At 38.1% G+C, this 25,707-nt stretch overlaps 1 protein-coding gene across 1 annotated transcript in view; it reads right to left on the reverse strand.

Moving 5' to 3' along the window:
- Nucleotides 1–20,890: 20,890 nt before the first annotated feature.
- Nucleotides 20,891–25,707, reverse strand: part of TMEM255B (transmembrane protein 255B) — a 122,201-nt gene continuing 117,384 nt past the window's right edge. The window contains exon 9 of the mRNA XM_072621877.1: nt 20,891–21,558. Coding sequence (XP_072477978.1) covers nt 21,391–21,558 — 168 coding nt within the window. The 3' untranslated portion in view covers nt 20,891–21,390. The remainder of the gene's footprint in view (nt 21,559–25,707) is intronic.

Genomic DNA, 25,707 nt, shown 5'->3' on the forward strand with positions numbered 1-25,707 from the left:
CTAAGTGAGATGAGAAAATAACATGGTACAGTGTAAATAGTGCTAGGTTTGGAATGAGAGAGCCTGGGGTTCATTGTCAGCTCTGCCACTTACTGTATCTGTGTGACTCCATAAAGTAACTTAAACTGTGTTTACTGATCTGTAAAATGAAAGGATGGGAACTAGATAAGGTTCCTCCCAACTTTCAATGTGTGAGTCTAGGAGACATAAGGTAATGAGAATAACTCAGAGATATGGAGAAAGGGTTCTATAACTTCTCATTTGCATCTTCCAGGGGTCCGTTTGAGCACCTTACCTAGTATTTCACTGATATCAAGACAGTCTAATTAGAGATGGGGAATCTGCAGCCTCGAGGCCACATGTGGCCTTCTAAGTCCTTGGGTGCAGCCTTTTGACTGAGTTCAAGTTTTACGGAACAAATCTTTTATTAAGGGAATTTGTACTGTGAAGTTTGGATTCAGTCAAAGGAGCACACTTGAGGACCTAGAGGGTCACATGTGGCCTCAAGGCTGCAGGTTACCCACCCTAACTGGTCCAATCCAACCAGCACTTACTAAGTGCCTTTTCTGTATAAAGCACTGGGCTAAGGACTAAAAAAATGAAAACCAGTTCCCGTCCTCAACAAGTTTACATTCTTCTGAGAAATGCAAAATAAAAATCTTTCTGTTGTTCAGTCTCAGACTCTTTGTGATCCCATTTGGGGTTTTCTTGGCACAGATACTGAATTGACCATTTCCTTCTCTAGCTCATTTTATAGATGAGGAACTAAGGTAAACAGGGTTAAATGACTTGCTCAGGGTCATACAACTAGCATGTCAGAGGCCAGATTTGAACTTAAGAAGATGAGTCTTCCTGATTCCAAGACCAGTGCTCTATCCACTGCACCACCTAGCTGCCCCAAAATATAAATACAGCTTAACATAATTTGAAGAAGAGACAAGGCTAACAACTATGGGAGTTCTTAATCGTCATGTGTATCATGGATCCCTCTTATAGACTCGTGAAGTCCATGGACCCCTCCTCAGAATAATATACATAAATTAAAATGCATAATATAATATAGGATTGCAAAGGAAACCAAACATATTGAAATAGTTATTAAATTATTTTGTAAAACAAGATCATGGACCCCAGATTAAGAATCTCCGATACAGAAGAATAAGGAAAATCTTCCTAGAAGGATCATAGTTTTATAGCAGAAGGGATGTTAGACGCCATCTAACACGTTTCCTTCCTTTTACAGATGAGGAAAACAAGACCTAGATTGGTAAAAGTAGCTTGCATAGGTAGCAGAGAGTGGCAAAACCAGTATCTGAACTCAGGTCCTCTGATAACAAATCCAATACCCTTTCCATTGTCCCATACTACCTTTCATAAGAGCCAAACATTTAAAAAAAAAAAAAAGCAAGGAAGTCTAAGGGGTAGAGATGAGGACAGTAGAGAAGGTTTATATAACCAAGGATGGTACTTCCAAATTACTAATATACTACCAATGCCTAGTGGTGACTGAGAACCCTAGTTTCTCTTGATTCATTCACTCAGTAACCTGCCAAGGTAACGAGGTTACAGGAAGAGGAAAAACCACCCAAAATGGCAGGCAGGCCAAGGCTATTTTTCTAGAGTATAGGAAAGAATAATTAGAGCTTCAACTAAAAGCTGGAGGTCTAAAACAAGTTCTGAACTAGTTGAGAATTAAATTAAAATCACATATTTTATGGTCAGGGTGAGGGATACAAACATTTTTGTGGGTAAAGAAAAAAATGCTTGGCTATAGCATTTAATATTTCAAACAGCTCTTGGCTCTAGTCAAGGTTATAAGATATCACCAGGGGATGCAAGTGTCTAAAGGAGGGAGGATGTTGGCAAGAACATTCTCTCTGAATACTTTTTGAAAGCAAATTGTTTGTCCAACCTGGCCAGAATTATACACTTTCAATCCAGGGTCAACTTCAACTGCATTCTTAAATTGGTGGTGGTTGTTAATCAGGCATTCTGAGGGTAGAGGGAGAAGTCTAAATTAACCTCTGAAAAGGTTAACTTCAGTCATGCCAGTCAAAGTGGGCATCTGATGAGCTTACCTCTGCAAATTTGCATTTTGACTGGTAGTTCTAAAGAAAGGTGCTAAAGAATAGTGTGTTTGAACTATTCATCTGAGTTATTTAGGAGAGGCAAGAGATAGGATGTGGAATTTAATCCTTTTAGTCCTAGTTAGGACTTTGTCTCAGCTTCTGAAGGATGCTTCTCTCCGTCATTGAAGGACAATTCCCACTTTGACTCCAGATTCCTGAATTTCTTTGACCAATCTCAAAGGATATAGATTCTAGTAGATTTTGAGGATGAACAGTTATCAGATTTGGTCAACATCTCTGAAATTTGTGTGGTTTTCTTTTATATTCCCATTGCTACCATAATCCTTCATCATCACTCACCTAAACTAATTTGGCCACAAGCACATAATAAAGCTTTGTACCCCTAGTTGCTTCTTCATCCTCCACACTGAAGATAGATTAATCTTCCTTAAGCAAAAGTCTGATCATGCCACACTGAGTGAATGAACCAAGAGAAGCTAGGGTCCTGAGTCACTGCTAGACAACTCTACTATAATAGTAATTGACATGATGCACAGGGAGACCCTTCAATGTCTCTCTGTTGCCCCCGAAAGTTAAACTTCTTTGTCTGGACTTGGAAGGCCTTCTAGAATCTTCCTTATTTTTCTAGCTTTATCTCATTCTAACATTATCTCTAGCTTTCTTATCCCATCCCCTTTATATTCACTACACTCTATTCAAATTGTATTACTCAACACATGCTTTATACCTGTACCTTTGCTCATGTTATCTCCTAGGTCTGAAACCAAATTCATGTTCAAGACCCAGTTCAAACGTTATTTCCTCTATGAAGCCTTCCTAGAACCCTCCAGGCAACCTTCCTTTCCTTTCTTTGACTCTTTTAGCACACTATGGATCTCTATCATGCTCATATTACTCCCCCCACACCCCCACCACACACACACACATACACACACACACACACACTCCATAAACTCCAGTAGAGTTTGTTTCATCCTTTTGATTATAATTATCTTATGCATATATAATTATATTAGTGTAATATTTTATACATATAATAAAATAGTATTATTTTTAGTATTTAGTATTAAAATAGTATATTATTTTATTGCCTACAGGAGCAAATACAAAAAGCTCTGTTTGGCATTCAAAGTCCCCTATAACCTAGTCCCCTTCTATCTTTCCAGTCTTTTTACATCTTACTTCCCAACACACACTCTTCAATTCAGTGACACTAGCTGTTCCACGAACAAGAAGCTTTATCTCTTGGTTCTGGGCATTGTCTCTGGCTGTCCACCATGCCTGGAATGTTCTTCCTCCTCTGCTCTGACTACTGACCTCTCTGGTTTCCTTTAAGACCCAACCAAAATCCCACCTTCTACAGCAAATCTTCCCATAACCCTTCTTAATTCCAATACCTTCCCTCTTTTAATTATTTATTCTGCATATAACTTGCTTTGTATGTATTTCTTAGCATGTTGTCTCTCCCATTAGATTGTAAGGTCCCTGAGGGCAGAGACTATCTTTTGCCTCTTATTGTATCCCCAGTATTTAGTATAGTTCCTAATACTTAGTAGGTGCTTAATACAAGTGACTGAATGCTCTAATCATAGTCTGTATCCTTTTCATTACTGTATAGTTATGAAGGAGCCTATATACCTGTGCTTCTCTGATGAGGAAAAGCCCTCTCCCAATGCTAATCAGCAACTCTCCTGCAATTTATAGCCTAAAAGAATTGTCTACCACTCAGATGTTGTGTGTTATTCAAGATCACACCAACAGCATATGTCAGAAGCTGGACTTGAACCCAGGTCTTTGAGGATGCCACTATGTCACTATGCTGCCCTGTCTCTTGTATAGCTATTGCATATATATTTTTCTGTATGTTTATTATTGTTTCATATTTCACAGAATCACAGAGTTGGAAGAGGGCCTCAGAGACTCTGAAGTCCTCCCTACACTTGAAAAAGACTCATCTCCACAACACCTTTGACAAATTGTCATTCAGTCTTGGTGAAGATCACTTCAAGTTAGAAGGCAGTCATTACTTCTCTAAGCAGCCCATTCACTTTTGGACATCTCTAATAGTTGGAAGTTTTCCTTTAACAACGAATTAAAATTTGTTTCTTAGTAACTTCTACCCATTGTTCTTAGTTCTCCCTTTGGGTAGCCAAAAGAAAAAGTCTAACCCCTCTTCTATATAACATCCTTTCAAATACTTCAAGGTAGTTATCAAGCTCATCATAATTTCTTCTGTTATCTAGGCCAAACATCCCCAGGTCCTTCTTGGGGCACAAATACAAGGCCTTATTGATGTCTGTCCTAAAACATGGCACCCTAAACTAAATGTAAAAGTTCAGAATCAGTCTGATGATGACATGGTACAACAGCAACGTGGTGCTATCATCTCCGTAGTCCAAGACAGCAAGGCACTATTCCTCTATCAATTAAGTCTAAGATGGTAATGGATGTTTTTGTGTGCCAGATCATACTGTTCGCTCATATTTTGTTTGTATTTAATACATTAAAATCCATAAATTCTTAGATATTGACAAACTATTAGTCATTTCTGTTCTGTTCTTTCCAGTCCAAAGATCATTCTCCTTGAAAGAAAAACAGAAACACAGAAGTAGCTGGATTTTTTATATCATCTCATCCACACCTTGTTTGATATGTTTCTTTTTCCCTCAAATACCTGAAAGACTCTTTTTTGTTTCCCCTAATTTTTCTCACTAGACTCATCTCATTCTGAGCCTTAGCATTCCTAATACTTTTTGTATAGTGTTATGTCACATTTTTGTATTCATACTATTGCCTGCTTCTATTAACATCATTCTTTGTATCTTTTAAAAATTAAGTTGGTTAGTGAGCTCCCTCACTAAAAACCAATGCACATACAACTCAAGACATCACCCATCATATCCTCATATCCTCTTAGAACACAAAGGACGCATAAGTCCACATGTGTCTTTTTAAATAATTCCTCTTCAGTGGAATTGTCTCTATTCTGTTCCCAAAAGCTTCCCATTCCTTCTGAGCTGACTTTTTTGGTAGAATTTTAGATCATTTTCTCTCATCCCTATGAAATCTGATCTTCTAAAATCTAAGGTGCATGTAAGATTGCTCCTGACTTTCCTCTCCTGTACCACAGACTCTTCTCTATAGAGGCAGTCACATCATTTCCACCCAAGGAACCAGTTTCTTCTTGTTGGTGGGAATCAGATCAAGAATCTCAGTTTATCTTACTGGTTCCTCCATTTTTTTGAAAGAAGAAATTATCATGAAGGCAAATCAAGAAATGTTTTGCTGCTTCACTTCAGACACAGAGAGAGGTCTGGGAGATGCACAGATATTTAAGTTTCCTATCATAAGATCACGGGATTATAGATTCAGAACTTTTGAAAAAGATCTTCCCAAAAGATCTTACAACCCTATGATTTTACAAATGAAGAAACTGAGGTCAAGAGAGATTAAGAGCCTTGCTAAAGATCACACAAGTGGTAAGGCAGCAAGAACAAGATTCAACTCAGACTCTCTACTTCTAAATCCAGAGTCCTTTCCAGTGTACCACACTATCCCATATCATGTCACTATCCTAAACCTATGCTCTCTTTAGTGAGTCATACAATTCGCAAGAAGGGGCCAAGGTAGATAGATTGAGACCGATAAAGAGTAAAGGAGAGCTAATAGAGAGACATATGGCATAATAACAGAGAATCTAAGTTACCAAGATAGATGGATGTCATACTGGGGATAAGACTCTGGGTGTTTGACAGGACTAGGGTCCCAAAAGGAAAGAAAAGCAAATTTTAGTTGGGAAAAGTTTTGTCTTGGGAAATGATCATTTTTTTTGTTTGTTTTCAGTGTTCCACAATCACTTCCATATATCTTAGATTTTTTTCCCCTCCCTCCCCTCCTTCCCCCCTACCTCTTTATTCCCTCCCTGAGATGGCATACAGTTTTATATAGGTTCTACACATACATTCCTATTAAACACATTTTCACCTTAGTCATGTTGCATAGAAGAATTAAAGTGAATGGGAGAAATCATAAAATAGACCAAAATATAATATAAAAGAAAATTATCCGTTTCATTCTGCAATTGAATTCCCTAGTTCTTTCTCTGGATGTAGAAGGCATTTTGCCTTAAGAGACTACTGGGAACTTTTCAAGTCCTTACATTGCAATGAAGTACTAAGTCTACCAGAAAAAACTCTCACACACTGTGGTTGTTGCTTTGTACAAAGTTCTCCTGGTTCTCCTCCTTTCCCTCAGCATCAGTTCATATAAATCTTTCCAGGCCTCTCTGAAGTCTTCCTGTTCATGAAATGATCATATTTGGAGCACTTTGAAATATAACTGGAATCCCTCATATGGAGAGGAGGAAGGAGTTGGTCTAAATGACAATCTAAGAAGATCTCTTCCAATTTTCTATGATTCCATAACAGAGATTATAGGAAACAAGAGCTTATGGGAAGTATAGAAATCAAAAGGGAGAAATCCACTGCTGTCTAATACAAAGCTCTCCCTTATCAATAATAGAAACCAATCAATCCAATGTCACTTCACAGTGTTGTGTATAAAGCATAGTAGTAAAGCTGGTGCCATCTTGTTGAAGCAGTTCTGAAAGTCTAATGTTGTCTTTGTATCTCCAGCACCTAGACTGATACCTTTCATACAGTAAACACTTAATAAATGTTTGTTGAACTATATAGAATTGCATTGATTGACTAAATCAAGTATCCAACATCACCAAAATGGACCAAGCAGGAGCCCTGGGTAGACCAGACTTGTTTCTTTAAGAGAGAACCTTGGCAAGACTGTGGCAGTTGCTTTTGACTCTGTCTTTGATTTTAACAGTGTTGATTGTCAGTCCTTGATCTGGCCCTTCTGCAGAGGAATGACTTAGCAGAATTCTGGGCTTTATATTTTAGGAGCCCTAGTTCTAGTCTAGCCTTCAGGCTTCAACTTATCTTAACATCTTTGGAAGTTTCATCTAATGGTTGAGTTTTAATATTCTCCATCTCAAATTCTATTAAGTTTTTGCTTTCTTTTTTTTTTTTTGACTACACTTACAATATTTCATTTTGGATTTGGCTCTTTATTTAATAATGAAGCACAGTCTCTTTTTCATTCAGAAACCTCTGCTATTTGCAGGCTACCTGATGATTCTCATAGCATACTGAGTAAGAGGCAGTAATAGTATGGTAAGAGTTAAGAAATTGTAATCAGGAAGACATGAGTTCAAACCCCACCTTAGATGCTTACCGGCCATGTGATTCTGGCAAGACATTTAACCTTTTTGTGCCTTAGCTTCCTCCTTTGTAAAATGAGAATAGTAGTAGGACCTATCTTACAAGGTTGTTTTTATGTAAATAGTATTTTATTTTTTTCTAATTACATACAAAGATAATTTTTTTCATTTTTTATAAGATTTTGAGTTGCAAATTTTTCTCCCTCTCTAAGATACAGGTTATACATGTACAAGGTTTTTGTGAGGAAAATGGATGGAAAGGGCACTGAAAACTCTAAGATGCTGCATAATATCACAGGATCATAGGTTTTAGGCTAGAAAGGACCACAAAGGCCATCAAATCCTAAACTTTTGTTTTATAAGAGTTTGAGGCCTAAGGAGATTAAATGACTGGTCCAGCATTCTACAGGTAGTAAGTTTCTGAGGTGGAATGTGAACTCAGATCTTCTTGAATATCCAGTCATGCTGGATATAAAGATACTCATCAAATAGTGATGCAAGATGCTTAACATTTGTGGTGCAAACTGTGCCCATTGATCTGCATCCAGACAAGACTCTCTCCCGAGCCCCTCAGAGCTATAGAGTCAATAGCGGAGGAGAAGGAAGATAAGGGGGAAAGGTTCTAGGAAAATGCTGGTTTCCAATATTTCAATTAATGGAAGGGAAGTATATATGTATATGTATGTATGTATATGTATGCATGTACATGTTTATGATATATATGTATATGGTGTATATGTATATGCAAATGTGTATGGTGTTATAAGTACGTGTGTATGTGTATGTATGGGTTTTGGGTGGCAAGAGTATGGGTTGGTCTTTCTGCTTAAAACTATTTCTTTTGGAGAGACAATCAAGGTTAAGTGACTTGCCCAGGGTCACACAGCTAGTAATAATCAAGTGTGTGAGGCTAGATTTGAACTCAAGTCCTCCTGACTCCAGGGCCAGTACTCTAACCACTGTGACACCTAGCTGTCCTTACTGCTTAAAACTAATAAATGCATCTACCCTTGTTAGCCATACCTAGTCAGAGGTGCCCAATTCTGGATACTACCTTTTTAGAAGAGATATTAATAAAGTTAAGAACAAATTTAAAAATTATGAGACCTACTTGAAGACTTGGGTCCACTATTCCACAGGAAAAGACATCTTTTCCACAGGGAATCTTTAAGGAGAAGGAATCATCTAGATGATTTTCATGAAACTTTAAATGTTTTGAATAGGAAATATTTGTAGGCTTTGTATGTATTAAATAAATGACTACTAGATGGTCAGTGGGCTTGAAACCAAATAAGGTTTGTTTGAAAGAATTGGGCATGGTTAGCATGAAGAAGGGTAACCTCAGAGGAAACAATCTTCAAACATTTGAAGTGAAAAATGCTCACTGTGAAGAGGGATTGGAATTATTCTAATTGGTCCCAGAGGCCACAGCCAGACCAACAGGAAGCTCTCTCTAGGCAACATTTTCCTCACTGATACAATTACAGAACTGACTGAGCTAGATAACAGGATCACAGATTTAGAACCAAAACGAACTGCCGAAATCATTTTGGTGGCTTGGTGGACAGAATCGCTGGGCTTAGAGTCAGGAAGACATAAATTCAGATCTAGCCTCAGGCATTTGTTGGATGACCCTGGACAAGTCACTTAAACTTTGTCTGCCTCAGTTTCCTCAACTGTAAAATGAGGATAATAATAGCACCTACCTCTCAGGGTTGCTGTGAGGATCAGATAAGATAATATTTGTAAAGTTTTTAACAAAGTTCCTGGTACTAGTAAGTACTTTAAAAAGGCTTCTTTTCTTCTTTTCTTCCCTCCTTCTAATCTAAATCCCTCATTTTACAAAGAAGGAAACTAATATCCACAAAGGTTAAATAACTTGCCCAAGGTTATTGTTCAACCATTGTAACCAACTCTTGCTGACTCTGTGGACAATAGCATGCCAATACTATCTATGGGGTTTTCTTGGCAAAGATACTGGAGTAGTTTGCCATTTCCTTCTCTAGTGGATTAAGGAAAACAGAGGTTAAATGACTTGCCCAGGGTTATGCAGTTAGTAATATAACCAGGCTTCTAACCAAAGTTCTCAAATGTCAAATCCAGAACTCCATACCTCCCTGTTCCCCTTAGATCATCCCTAAGGTCCTTCTAGCTCTGAATTCTATAATCTTACATGTTACAGGGAAGCATATTTTGGCTCAATTTAAGGAAAACTTTCCTAATAATTGGAGCTAAACATCTGGAATGGGTCACTTAGCAAAGAAAGGCCAAGTAGGATGAGAAGAATGAGGAAGTCAACACTGAACTTCTGGAGATCTTCAAGCAAAGACTCCATGACCACTTGTAAATAGGATTTCCATAGTGATTGTACTAGGTGACCTTTCAAGTCCCTTCTGACACTAAATAATAGGATTGTCTTCCCCTACACATTTCATCAATGAAACAATTCCATTTGGTTTAATAATCACTTCTTTTAAAATACAAAGAAAAGCTAGTGAGAGTGAGCTAGTGAGAACATGAAAAAAAAAACCAGATTACTATGACCTGATTATACAGTATTACAGATTAACTCAACAGATTACAGATTATACCAGCCTGAACACAGTATGGTGTGTGGTGGAGAGAGTGGAAGACAGTGTGAAAAGATGCTCAGTTTAAACCCCAGGTCTACTACATATTGGTCACAAGACCATGGAGAAGTCCCTTAACAAGTGTCAGTTTCCTACCCTGTAAAATGGGGATGATATTACTTGTATTTCCTGTTTCCCAGGAGTGTTAGGAGGGAAGTAATTTGTAAACAATAAAACAACATGTAAATGTAAAATGAGGTCCTTACCATTGATTCAGGAAAAAATATTCTAGACTTGTGTGCTCTTCCTGGCTTCATATGACATTTCACTACCCTTGTGTTGTGATCCTCCTGAACCTCTAGGGTAAAAACATCTTCTTTTTAAATTATTTTTTTTAATTTATTTATTTTTTTAGTTTTGCAAAAACATCTTAGGGAGGATTTATTTGATAAGTCATTTTGTTGGGTTTCAGTTCTGACACTCACAAAAGTAGCTGAGTTTAGGAGGTTTGTGAACCTTGTTAATTGTGTCTCTCTCTTAATGCTCCTTACCAAGTACTCTGAAAACACTTATGGAGAAAGACAATCCTCCCAGCGTGAAAATGTCAGAGTCTTGATCTTACTTGAGTCTCAGATTAAGGTCTTAGTCTGAGCCTTAGTCTCAGCCCAAAGTTCCATGGGAAAGTGGTTTTTTTCATTGAGGAATCTTTGAAGATTCCTTTAAAACAGAAAACATTTCTAGTAACTATATGTATTAAATAAGTGATGTCTGTTAAACCAGGGTATGGTGGAAAGATCCCTGGATTTGTAGTCAGAGGACTAGAATTTGACTCACGGTTCTGTTACCTGGGTGCCCTTTGTCAAGTCACTTGGGGTTCTAAAATTCTAAAGTCCCCTAACCTATGACAAATCAGACTACTGAAGTTAACCTGAGTTCAGACATAATGCAACTGCTGCTGTAACCTATTGTTAAGATGAGCTCTAATTTAGAGAAGTTGGTGAGTTTTGTTCTTAAGGCACAGGGTTAAAGTTGTTATTTTTCTCCCTTTTGACGAAGGATGTTTAGGGGAAATAGCTATTGAGGTTAGTACATTTTTACTTCTCAAGGCTGTTTGCTTACTAAATTTAGAAATGTGGAAAGGGAAGTCTTGCAATCCCTTTTTCTAAGAGGATGCCTATCCGTTGGGGAATGGCTGAACAGCTCATGGTATGTGAACATGATTGAATGTAAAAACTAATGGAGACAGTTTCTGAGAAACCTAGGAAGACTTGTGTGAACAGATACAGAGTGAAGGGAGCAAAATCAGGAGGAAAACGTATATAATGCAACAATAATGTAAAAACAACTTTCAAAGCCTTAAGAATTCTGATCATTGCAATGACCCATCACAGTTCCTTCCAGAAGACTAGCCATGAAGCATGCTACCCACTTCCTGACACAGATGATGGACTCAGAGTACAGATTGAGACATATTTTTTTTTTTGGACATGGCTGATACGGAGATTTGTTTTGCTTGATAAAGGAAGTCGGACTTCTGGGCTTCAGCTATTGAGAATAGCACATTTTTCTTCTCAAAGCTATCTGCTTACCAAATTTAGCAATATTGAAAGGGAGGTGTAATTTCCTAAGAAGTTGTTTTTCTTTCTCTTGCAGTGGGATGGGGGGGAGGGGTTAGTGTAGAGAGATAGGAGGGAGAAAAGGAGGATTAAAGTTAATTGAAAAAAATCAATTTAATTTAAAAAAATCAATCAACACACACACAAACACAACCCCTCTGTCTGGGGCAGGGACAAGTAGAGAAATGTGTTATCTCCTTCCATAAAATTAAGTTGTTTCACAATAGTACCCTAAGATGATGGTGATAAACACCTTTTAGTCAAATAAAAGGTGCTCCTGCATATTAGTATCTTTGGCTTAAAGCGCACTGGCCTTGCAAAGAGTTCCTTTAAGGTGGTGCTGTTTTAATACCTGGGGATTTGCTTGGGAGTAGCTTGAGGCTATTAAAAAGGGAAAGAGGAGATATTATTGGTCTCAAACAAGTCTGAAGCAGCAGGTGGGACTGATGTTATTTTGAATACAACCACACCTACTTTTGCTGCAAACCAGCTGTTGCCCTCAGTGCTTTACTGAGGTACAGTTATACCTCCCCATTCGAAGAAGCCAGGGTTTCTCCATATAAACTCTACAGTCAGTTACTTCATTATTACATCTTCATGGATTTACAGATAAGAGGTAATCCTCCTGCTTCCTACTTGTATTTCAACTGGAAGAATTATTATGATCCTACTACCCTCCTTGGCAGCTCCTTGGGAGTCTCTGTCATCCACCTAAGGAAAGCTAATCCTTGAACGTGAAAACTTGGACTTACAGGCCTTAATTTAGTCTTTTAGACCTCCGCACAAACTTTCACAGGCAAAGGGGTTCTGCTGATGCAGAAGTGAAAAAGAGAAGCAAGAAATAAAAAACAAACATTTTCCCCCACATGGCAATTCTAAGGTGTTTCAAGGATGCCAGGGTAATAATTCCTATTTGCTGTTCTCCATGCATGATTCCCCATATCCAGTTGCTAAGCCTTTGTGCAGGCTAGCCCCCATATCTGGAATACTCACTCTCCTTTCTTCCACCTCTTGAAATCTCTGGTTTTCTTCAACACTTAATTCAACCTTCTATGTATTCTTTCCTGATTTCCTAGCCCCAACTCCTGGTGCTCACCCTCCCTTCCCAAATTCCTTCATGTTCATTTTGTATATATTCTATATGGCTTTAAATATGTACATGTTATCTCTAGTAGAATGTAAAATGTCTGGGAGCAAGGACTATTTTTGCTTTTTTTTTTGTATTCTCAGGGCACAACATCTGGCATGTAGTTTAGTGCTTAATAAATACTTGTTAATCAGTTGATTGATTAAATGAATGGGAATGCCAAGGAAGGCCAGAGACTCAAGTTAGCAAACGCTCAGAAAGCATTTACCCTGGGCCAGGTACTGTGCTAAGGGTTGGGGATATAAATACAAAAGTGAAATAATGCCTGCCCTCAAAGAGCTTATATTCTAATAGGTGAATTAATATGTATATATACAACAAGCCAGAGATAGAACTTTTCCTTTGATGAATGAGGATACTGCTTCTTGGTGGACCAGAAGAAAATGAAATGGAGACTCTCTTGCTAGGCATCCATTCAACCACCAACAGAATGGAATATTCCAGAGTCAGACTCCCACCTAGACACAAGCTTCCACCTCCAGGAGGAAGGGATAGCACACGGAGAGGCAGTCTAGCTTAGTAATAGGACAGCTAGCATTACCAGGTTCTCATCTAGGCTCTGACCATCTCTCTAATAATACAACTGGCAAGATATTCAGCCAGTCTGGGCTTTCGTTTTCCCATCTGTAAAAACAAGAATACAGTAGTAATAATACTTGCTACTTCACCAGTATATAATTGGCCTATCTCAAAACATAAATGTAAACTGCTGTTACTTTCACTCCTATTGCCCGCTAACCTGTATTATAGAGGCAGGTTCTTCTTTACATTTTGGCTTTCTTTTCCAATTGAATTTTCATCCACTGTTGTTTAGTAATTTTTCATGTCTTCGTGACTCCATATGGGGTTTTCTTGGCAAAGATACTAGAGTGGTTTGCCATTTCCTTCTCCAGCTCATTTTATAGATGAAAACATTGAGGTAAACAGGGTTAAGTGGCTTGCTGAAGAGCACACAGCTGGCAAGTGTCTGAGGTCAGACTTGAACTCAGGAAGATAAGTCGGCCTGACTCTAGGCACCTATCCGTCCATTCGTTCACTACTCTTAATTCTATAAAGAATGTCCCAGGGCCCACTCTTACTTCCTGTCAAAAGAGAAGTCTTTGCCTTCTGGTTCGGAAAATATTCACTTCTCTGTAAGTCAGGTTAATAATGGTATCTTTTAAACCTTAAAAGTTATTTATGAACATTACAGTATAGTATTTGACATTTTCATATATTTTTTTTCATTTTTCATTTTCATATATTTTTTTTTCCATAAGGAGAAACTGAGAATATGTACCAGTAGAAAGAATGGGATTTGAATTCGTTCTTCATTTTTGATCCTCTTCCTGTTTACCTCACAAGACTTCCCTTGAAAGAACTAAGATAAAATTGTGAGTGAATTGTGAAATTAATTGGCTTCTGCTGAATTTGTTGCTCATAACCTCCTTACACCTAGAAATGGCTGGATGACACAGTGGATAGAGGACTGAACTTTGAGCCAGAGATTTGAACTTTGAATAGAAAGATCCAAGTTCAAATTTGGCCTTGAACTTTGTGACTGTAAGTTAGTTAAGCTCTGTCTGCCTCATTTCACTCATCTGTAAGGTGAAATTAAAAATAGCACCTACTTCCCAGGGTTGTTGTGAAGATCAAATGAGATAATATTTTTAAAATGCTTTGCAAATCTTAAAGTGATATATAAATGCCATCTGTTATTATTTTACCCCTTCAACTTGCTAATTAAAGATTTCCTGGCTAAACTGAATTATCTTAAAACTCTGCAGGAAGACAATCTCCAAATGTCATAACTGGTCAGTTCAGGAGAAGAGAAATCTGCCGATTCAACTGTTGTCACAAAGACGGAATTCAGTTGAAAAGCCAACTTATTTTTACTTTCCAGTAAAAACATTCAGTGGCTATCTTAGGTTTCATCTTGAAATTTGGATGGAGAATGTCTTTGTTTACTTCCTCATTCTGTAGAAATTCTAAAGAAATTATATTGTTTTGAAGTGGAATTTGAGGAATTTCAGGTAACTGTAAAAATCCAAGATTCAGAGAGGAGTCTTAACTAAAGGGCAGAGATAAAACTGGGAGGAAGTATTATAAAAACAACTGAATTTGGAGTCAGAGGACCTTGATTGAAGCCTCAGGTTGGCACATTCTTACCGCTGTGACCTTGGCCAAGTAAATCACTTAACCTAGTCAAAATGAGCTATGAGGTCTCTTCCAGCTCTCAGTCTCCCAATCTATAGGAAAGGGGCTATTCAGTATGTGATTTTAAGACAAGTCAATTTGTTTCTCTAAACTTCAGTCTGCTTATCATAAGGGGATTGAATAAGAAGATTTCTAAAACCCCTTCTAGCTCTAAATCCTATGGCCTATAGAAAGACCTAGCCTTTATGCTAGGTCTGAAATAACAGGGCAATTAAGTGGTAAATACTTGTAAAATTGAAACGAATTGACTTGAATAGCTGACTCAGAGCTCATACAGAGGAAAAACAGTCCTTCAAACAAGAAAGCCAGTCATTAATTCCAAAGTTCTTGGTCCTTTTAAAAGATGACAGGGAGAAGAGAAACACATTGCCCACTAAAATTTTCATATTCCATAAGAAGAAAGTAGTGAAGAAAAATAGACAGAATAGGGACTGGATTTCTAGAGATACAGCCCCAGAACGAAGGACTTCAAAATAATTTACTATCCACTACAGAAGTTCAGTTGTTTTTAAGCTGTTTAAACATGTTCTCCTCTAATAGATCATCTGTAATTCCATAGTGATATAAAAAAAAATTCACTGTGTCTTTAGGGTCTAGACATTTGTCCAAGAGTGTAATGGCACAGGCTAACCTGAGTTTAAGTCTGATCATCACACCTGTCACTCTGGTTCAAGTACTTAACACCTTCCCCTGAACTACGACATGGGTCTTCTTGCTTCCACTCTCCCTTCTCCAATTCATCCTCCTTACAGCTGCCAAAGGGATGTTCCAGAAGCATCACTACCACTCTCCTGCTCCAGTCCTTCACATTCTGGCTCCAGTCTATTTTTCCAGATTTACCACACATTATGCCCCAGTTATGGTCCAGCCAACCTTTCTAGCTTACCCCAGATAGAACATCCTATTCCCTGTTAAATGAGGATCAAACAAGTTACATGCAAAGCACTTAGCACAGTGCCTGGTACATAGCAGACATTTAATAAATACTTGTTCCCTCCCTGCCCTCCTTCATCTCCATGCCTGGCATGCACTCCATTCTCACCTTTGCCTCTTAGAATCCCTGGCTTCTTTCAAGACCCCAGTCAGGTGCCATCTCCCACATGAAGTCTTTCCTGTCTCCCCAAGCTGCTAGTGTCTCCAGTCCCCACAGAAATTACCTTGCATTGAGTGTGTATGTGTGTGTATATATACACATGTACATATACACACATGTATATATATAGAGAGAGAGACATACACAGAGACACAGAGACAGAGAGAGAGAGAGACAGACAGACAGATAGACAGACAGAGAAAGGCAGATGGGGGAGACAGAGACAGACAGAGACAGAGACAGAGAGACAGAGACAGAGAGAGACAGATGGACAGAGAGAGATGCATCATATGCCCCAACTGGCCATATGCTCCTTGAAGTCAGGAACTATTCATTTTTGTCTTCCTATCTCCAGCGCCAAGCACAGTGTCTGGTGCTTACTCAGGAACTTAATACATGATTACCAGAGATCAGAAGAAAAGCAGGAAACTGGGAGAAAAAATTTTACAGCAAATTTCTCTGATAACGGCCTCATTTCCCAGATACCTAGAGAACTAAGTCAAGTTTATATAAATATGAGTCATTCCTCAATTGATAAATGTTCAAAGGATCTGAACAGGTAGTTTTCAGAAGAAGAAATCAAAGCTATGTATAATCATGTTTTTAAAATGCTGTAAATCACTATTGATTATTGAAATGCAAATTAAAACAACTCTGAGGTACCACATACCTATTAAATGGGCTAATATGACAGAAATGGAACATGACAAACATCGAAGGGGATATGGAAAAATCAGAACATTAATGCACTGTTGGTGGAGTTGTAAACTGATCCAACAATTCTCAAGAACAATTTGGAACTATACCTGAAGGGCATGAAACTGCAGTCTTTGAGTCAGAAATACCACTAGGAGGTCTGTAATCTAAAGAGATCAAAGGAAAAGGAACAGAAGTTATACATACAAAAATATTTACAGCATTTCTTTTGGTGGTGACAAAGAATTGAAGATTAGGGGATGTCCATCAGTTAGAGAATGGGTAAACAAGTTGTGGTATATGATAGTGATGGAACACTGTTGTGCTATAAGAAATAATGAGCAGGATGCTCAAAGGAAAAACCGGGAAAGACACATGAACTGATGCAGAGTGAAGCAAGCAAAACCAGGAGAACATTGTACCCAGTAACAGCAATATTGTATGATGATCAACACAAAATGACTTAGCTACTCTCAGCAATACAGTGATTCAAGACTGTATTCAAGACTGCAAGACTGAAAGACTTATGATGAAAAATACTATCTACTTCCAGAGAATGCAGAATAGAGCTTCTTATTTAACTTTTTTTTGGTGGGGGGTTTTTTGGTCAGCGTTTTCTTTTGCAACATGACTAATATGGAAATGTGTTTTGCAAGACTATACACATATAGTCTATATCAAATTGCTTGCTTTCAGAAGGAGGGGGTAGGGGAAAGAGAGAGGAAGAGAATTTGGAAGTCAAAGGTTTTTTTTAAAATGTTAAACTTTTTCATATAATTTCACATATTTCATAGACAGAAATATCTAAATAAATAAAATTACATTGGGGAGAGGGGAAAGTTTGTCAGTTGATTGATTCTAGCAAACAAGGACTCTCTCTGCTTCCCCTATCCTAACAGTCACTCCTGAGTGTGAATTCTTATGTAATATTACTCTGCTATGTTCATTTCTGGTCATTTTAACTCCTGCCAAAGTGTATACTAGGGTATCCTGTTTGGAGCAGCAGGAAAGGGGAAGGTTGGGATTATTCAAGTCTTGAAGGAACCGAGCCTAGTGTGAACACTGATTTTCAAAGAGGAAAATGATTTCCTTTCTGACTTCTTCACAACCTCCTACGGTGGTTCCCACAGAAACAGCTTCATCGCTGAGTTGGGGTTTAGTGGTATCAGTGCTAAGTCCTGTTACCAAGGGAGCTGCTTGGGTCCTGATCCTTTTTTTCATTTTGTGGCAAATGCTGTTTGAATATTCATTCCAGAGTAAATCTGTTAGTCATGAAGAAGAAAATGGTAGAACAAAGGACTAGTTACAGTATTAACCATTCTTTCTGGCATTCTATACCTACCCAGAACATCCTTTGCTAAAATGTATACATAATCTGAATGGTGAAAAAACATTTACAAATATAGACAGAAAGGTCTCATTAATTCAATTATGTGACAAAACCCCTAACTAGCCTGAGCATTGTGTCATGTAAATTAACAGACTCATGGAATGTTAGAGCTAGAAGGAGCCTTAGGGTTCAATCCTCTCATTTTCATACAAATTTTGTTATGGATTTTAAAATAGAAATTTTGAAGGTTTGTTTCCTTAATATTCTGACACAATTTTCATTATGAATAAGCAATCAGAACAAACATGTATGCATCTTATTGAAACATCATACATGTATGTGTGCATGTGTATACACATATATGTAATATGATATACATATATTTGCATATAGGCAACATGGCACACTGGAGAGAGAGCCAGCCGCAATGCCAGGAAAACCTGGGTTCAAAACCTGCCTTGACACATTTGCTCTGTGATCGTGGGCGACCACTTAGTGATTCGGTATCCTAGGTAACTCTCTAAGGCGATACACTTCAGAGAGGGGGCCAATCTGTACTGACAGAGTTTTCTTATCTGTGCAGTCCTCTATACCAATGAACTCACTGATCCAATTCAGTCATTCATATGTATATGTAAGTATAAATGTGTATACCTATGCCTTCATGTATTCTGCTTTTGGCAAACCTCTTCCCTATGTGTAAGGGAGAGCTCACTTGGGTAAATAAGTGCCTATATTTTGTGTCCTGCCGTGGCAGGGACTTGGAATTTAATCTTTCTTGGTTCCTTCCTTGGCTCAGCACTGAGGGAAGGTGGCTGTACCAAGACTCTTCTCATGAGGAAACTGGAGAAAAATTCATGGTTCCCAAAGAGTTAATAGTTTATAGCTTTTCCATTCCAAACCTAATACAAGCAAAAACCTGGATGGCTGTTTCTAACCCATTAGAAACAATTATCACCTTCTAGGAAAACAGAGAACAAATTGTTTTGATGTATGACTTCAAGAGAAATGGGGACATTTAATCCACTGTTTGCCTTTTTTAGCTTTATTTTTCATTGTTTAACATCAAGTACACATTTTTGGCCTTCCAGGCCCTAAGTGATAGATGGGGAACATTACAGAAAAACTAAGTGTCTTTGGTGAGAACTAGGTGAGAATGAAGCCAAGTTCGTAGAATTACAATAATCAAGGAAGAACGGGTCGATCCATCCGCTTAAACTGGGGCTGTTTTAGGCAAAGTAGATGAGCAGCCAGATTCCACACTGTCATTTGAATGACGGCAGACATACAAGGAACCCTGCCTAAAAATATCTCCCCTAAACTTTTCACACAGTGACTGACATTCCCACCATTAGAGAGTCATTTCTATGGCTGTAGGCACTTTGTCTCCAGAAAAGAGTTGTTCACTCCAAATACCCCGTAAGCAGGAAACAAATTAGTCCACAGTCAAGCAAATTTCAAGCCATCCTGAAATTCTCCTTCAGCCATTAGGAACAGGTCAGCTATTTTTGATAATTCAGATCTTCATTAAATTGTATATACATCAACAATGACAACATCAGATATTGAATTGTCAAATTCACTGCCTGCCAAATTCTCTCCAAGGTACAGCTGGATCCAGCTTAAAATACACTTGGGGAATATTTTACAAAATAAATAAAAATACAATGCAACATAAATAATGTTAATTTGTGATTTTCTAAGTCAATATGTAGCCAAAGCAGATCCATTTCTATTTTGAGTTTAACAGTACTTCTCTAGAAGACCTATAAATCTCAATTTCCTAAGGATTATTACACATAAATATGAATTAATGGAAAGGAAGAAATAATTATGACCAGGTTGGTCACCATTTTACAGTTGGGATTTGTAGAAATGTAAACACAGAGACAACTGTTCTCAATGAAACCAACTTCTTACTGGAAAGATAATATGAGTTCTTAGATCCCCATAAAACTTTCATTGGCACAGAGTTATCTTTCTCACTTTCCCTCCCCCCAAACACCCTATGTATCTTTCGTAAGTATGGCACTTTCTGATCTCTCTGATCCAGTTTATTGTGATTTGACTCATCAAATATTTTTCTTCACTTTCCCTGGGAAACATTAATCCTTGTCTGATTTTTATCTAGCAAGATCAGGGCTTGTGAGGATCCAAATGGAATATAAGCAGTTTCCTTTTAGATTGCTTTTCCCTCTACAGTAATCCTTTCTATAGATGTGTCCTCTGTAACAGTTACTCAAGGTAAAATCAAATTCTAAGACTGGTCATATAAAATGAAGCCATATGTAGCATTACAGCCAGCAGAGGGAGCCAAAAGTCATGTTTTCCAATGGATCTACATTAAATTTATTTTAAAAAATTTTTAAATTAGGAACTAAGCTAGCACTTTGGGCTAGATGTCAAAATTGAATCTGAGAATTCTAGTGCTGGAAAGGCCCTTTGAGAACCATCTAATCAAAGATTTCTATTTTTTAGATGAGAAAATTGAGTCACAGATTGGAAAAGAATGGAGAAAAAAGAGAATCCTCTTTTCTCATCCAATCAAAGCAAGCCAGAATAGTTCCTATACACAGTAGCTTCCTGGCAAGGTAGGCACTTAGACGCTTGTTGACTCCACTTATTGGTGAGCTAGGCATCTTCTAGAAAACACTATCCAAGACCATACATTATAAAGTTCAAATGTTGAACTCCCGTAGAAAATATTTTCACAATAGTGATGACAGACTTTATACTCCAGGAGTAACAGTTAACACACACATGGTTCATACAACTAACAATCCTTTAAATGTAGCATTGTATACTTTAAACAGCACCCTTTTTCTTTGCAGAACAAAGGCTACTCAGAGATCAGTGCAACAATAGGGGACCACATCTCTTCTTTCTGACATGTGAACACAATATGATATATAACATATGTATATACATAAACATATAGCATATTTTATTGTAAATTAATCATGACACCGATTTTCTCTGGACCCTATTTTCCCAAGGAGAAGAATTTTTTTCTTAATGCTGTAAGGAAATGAAACTGAAGACATCTGTTTTCCTTCTATATGAGACGAAAAGAAGAGACAAGAGAAGAAGGATCCTGGGGCCAAGGTACATTGTAGATTTATAGAAAAGAAGTGTTCTTGATAAAGATTCCCCTTTACCTTTCCCCATCCCTGGTAGTTATAGTGGGGAAAGAAAGGACAGAAGGTTACTGCCACTGGCTCCCCACAAGTCAGCAGCGTGCTCCTCTTGGTCAGATATCTAGTCTGGTCTCCCAGACTACTGGTCCATTTTTAGTGAAGGGAGAAGAAAGTAAGTGGAACTGGAAAGAGTTTCTTGGTTCATCTGCAGGCAGTCAAAACAGCTGTTTTCTGGAGGTGTCTTTTTAAATCTGCCAGTGACAATAGAAAACCTATGCTGTTTCATGGTGCATATGGTGGAGGCTTTTCCCCAGGGAGGAAATAAGTTGGTGTATAGAGTGGTGGGGCATTGGGAGGAAGCCCATAGGTGGAGCTGGACTGAGACGGAGGCTGGGTGTCATCAGACAAAGAGATATCAGTGGATGATGAGGCTGGAAAATTGCTGGCAGGCTGTAATTAAACAGAAATGTCTTTCTTCAGTAAGTAAGATTAAAACTCAGGCTACAGTATGTATGCGGTGTATGAAAAAGCATGGGGCAAATGCTATGTGATAAAACCATCCCTTTAAAGTGCCTTGAGCAGGGGACAGGATCCCTGCCAGAAGCATTTTACCAATGTAATCATAGGCTCAGTTCCCTTTAAGAAGCAAGGGCAAAATAAACCCAAACACCACTGTCACTGTCTGATTCAAACAATATGGTAGTGAGGTGGGAGTCAAAAGGAATTTCTCTCCTTGGCTAGGTTCGCCCTGGGGTCGTCTTAGTTTCTTTATTAGAAACCCATAGACTCATAAATTCCTGAAAATGGAACAGACCCTAGAAATCATTTAGTCCAATCCTATCAGTGCTTATATTTCTTAAAATTCATGTCCCTGCCTGAAAGAACCCAACAATACTAGATGTTTCAGAAAGAGTGCTTATTAAAAGTGCATCTGTCCTACATATAGATCTATTTAACCTACTATGTTTGATTAGAGGTAAAAAATACACATTTATCACTTATTTTTTCCAATTGACTGTCTTTTATTAATTAGTCTTTCCTATTTAAAATCTTAGGAACTTAAAAATATAATACAAAGGTTCAAATAAAGTGACATGTTATGGGCCATAGTAGCCCTGGACCATTTTTATATACCCTGATTCTATATCTCATAATTATAAGAATTTGTATCTACCAAGGGTTAAAATATATTCTCCCAAATATGGCCACTTAAGAGTAATGTCATTGTCATAGGGCTGGAAGAGACCAGAGAAGTCCTTTAGTCTAGGAATCCCCCTTTACAACATTCTTAGTGGATGGTCATCCAACCTCTGTATGAACACTTCCAGATCACTACTTTTGCAATGCAGTCCATTCTATTTTTGAAGAGTACAAACAGGCCATTCTTCTTTCTATTGAGATGAAATCTACCTTTCTATAACTTTCTCCCGATAGTCCTATCTCTGCCCTCAAAAGTCCCATGGATAAAATCTAATAATGACTCTTCTTAAGGATAACCTTTCAAATATTTAAGGACAGCTATCATGTTCCCCCACTCCAGGATAAAAATCTCCATTTCATTTCAGCATTTCTCAGGTGAAATGGTTTTTGGACACTTCCTTTTCATGGCTCTCCTATTCCAGATGCTCTTTAATTTGTTCATTTCTCCACAATTGAACACAGTACTGTAAATAACATAAAAGCAATTCAGAGTCCAGTGGGATTTTGGATATTGTCCTTCATTTAATGCAGCCTCGGAAACCAGGAAAAGCTGATTTCAATTCCTGCCTCAGTCACATACTGGCTGTGTGACCATAGATAAGACATGAACCTCTCAGTGCCCCTGGGCACTAAAGTGGCTAGGTGGCAGCAGCGGTTAGAACCTGAGTTCAAATCCAGCACTCAGACACAGATCACCACATGACCCAGGGCAAATCACTTAACTGAAGTTTATCTCAGTTTCTACAACTATAAAATGGACAAAACAACGGCACCTGCCTCACAGAGGTGCTGTGAGGATCAAATGAGAAATTTGTAGTGTTTTTTAGCATAGTGCCTAGCACAGAGTAGGTAGTATATAAGTGTTTATATACCTTCCCTCTCCCCTTTCCCTAGGCAACTCTCCAAGACTATAGATTATAGAGAAGTGAGAATATGTAGCAGTGATAGATCTAGACACTCCTCCCAACCCCAAGAAAAGATAACATCAGGAGGGGGAAACTGAGGGTCCATGTCACATTATTACTTTGTATTGAGTTTGTAGTCCACTAAAACCTGGGTCTTTCTCACATGAATTGTCATTTTCAAGTAGAGAACTTTACAGGTATCCCTATTATACGTCTATCCACAGTTTCAGTCTTATTGAAACATGCATCTATCATCCAGAGTTTCAGTTCCCACTCCAAACTTTCTGTTACCTGTAGGTTGAACTTCATTTCTAGTACCCAGCATCCTCAAGTACTAGTGAAAGCACCCTACCTTGTTCCACCATTATCAGAGACATTTTCTCTGTGTTTTAAAGAAAATGATCACACTGCTCCATTCATTCACATTCTGGAAATGAGAAGTCTGCAAAGTTTCACTTTTAAGAAGGAAAAAGTGGAGAGGAAGCATGATGTAATTGACAATGAGCTCACATCGACATCAGGAAGACCTAGGTTGAGATCCTCTCTCTGGCATCTGCCTACTGGCTGTATGACCTTGGCAAAATCACCCAACTTCTCAGTACCCCCAGAAAACTCTCTCTCAGACAGTTGCAGAATAACTGCTATGCTGCATCAGTAAAGGGGGTTTCCACATTGCAAGTTCCCTGTACCAGTGAAATCACTCATAAGGACTTCTGTCCCTCCTCTTCCCCCCCCCCCCAAAAAGATGGAACAAGAACAAAAGATACTTTGACACGGAAGAGGCAAGGGGGAAGGGAGAAGAGTTTAAACCATCAAAGTCATGTTTTCTTGCTTCATTATTCATCTGCTAACATATTTCTTAAAGTGTTGAGTTCAGGTTAAGAGGTAAAACACCCTCTCTAAGATGTAAAAGCTATTTTATCTATATTACATGTTCTACTCCCCAAGGATGTGTGTGTATCTGTATATGTGTACATATGTATGTATATATGTGTATGAACACCACACAAATATTTCAGCTTTTCTAGGAGAACATATCTATCTGAAGATCTGTGTGCATGATAGAAATATATGAGGTCAACAAAACTTCATGGCTTTAAAGGGACAATTTTCACTAAAATTCTAATGGAAGTCAAGAGGTTTATGTAAATTCATCACCAATTCCTTGGAAGAGATAATCATAATTTTGTGCCCCAGGATTCAAGATCTCGATCTCTCTCTCTCTCTCTCTCTCTCTCTCTCTCTCTCTCTCTCTCTCTCTCTCTCTCTCTCTCTCTCTCTCTCTCTCATACACACACACACACACACACACACAAACATATACCTTTCTAACAAGAGAACAAACAAAAAAGCCCTTTACAGCATATGCCTTAAAGCCTCTTTTCCTCTAGGATGGGGCAATTAAGGGACTTAGTCCCACTGTTTCAAAGTACCTACAGTCCTTTAGCAATGCAGAAACAATAGAACTTATCACCTGTCTAGCAAGAATACTTAGTTAAAATGGGGAGCTACCAGATGTGGTCTGGGTTGAGCACTTGTTCCGGCCCACCCCATCCCCTCTGCCCCTCTCCCTAACACACAAACATAACTGAACACATGCTTCATACCATTTGCCCTGGGTGTTATTTACCCAGAACACAAAAAGTCTTAGTTATGACTCAGTTTTTGATACATTCAAGTTTCTTAACCTCTGTATGTGTGTCTTTTCTCCTTTACTAGCATTAAGTCTCATCAGCTATTGCTACAGGTCCCAATTCTCACAAAAGGATAATAGATTTGGGCTGAGAAGAATAAACAACAGGGATATATGAAGATATAAGATATATGAACTGACTAATGATATATATCCTTAAAAATTTTGTTCATGTTGTTATTTACTAGGAGGTCTTATTGCCAAATTTTTAGGTTTCTTGCCTACAAGAGATTTTGGAAAAAGTAAAGAGGTGTGATTGGCATAGATCTGTGGCTTTTGAATTTTCATTCCATTTTTCCTACTGTCCACTCAAAATAAAAGTAAAAAGTAGCTGGCTCATTCTCTGTTCTCTGTTACTTGGGTGTATTTTTAGCTGCTAATTATGTCAACAGAACACTTAACATATTTCCTTTCCGTCTCTGATGGGTTCAGCTGAAGCGGAAACATCGATTCTGGTTTTCTTTGCTTAGGGAGCACATGGAACCTTATCTGATTTATCCTCTCTTATGAAATCTGATTGTTAATGTATATGTAATTACAGTCCTACATATGTTGACCATAACAGCTAATTAAGTCATCAGGATGTGAACCAAGATCTCCCATGAGACGATGAGATCAAGGAAGTTAGATTTTTCAAACTGTTTTTAAAAAAGCCAACATCCCAAAAGAGAGATGAGACAATACATCATGTTGATAAAATGGGATTAGTTCATGAACTATCTTGGATGATCCATTTCTTATTTAGAAAGATAATTACCCCCTTTTAAAAAAATGCACATTTCCCTTTCTGCTCTTTTCTGG

This window comes from Notamacropus eugenii, chromosome 6 (assembly GCF_028372415.1).
Source record: "Notamacropus eugenii isolate mMacEug1 chromosome 6, mMacEug1.pri_v2, whole genome shotgun sequence".
Classification (NCBI taxonomy): Eukaryota; Metazoa; Chordata; class Mammalia; order Diprotodontia; family Macropodidae; genus Notamacropus; species Notamacropus eugenii.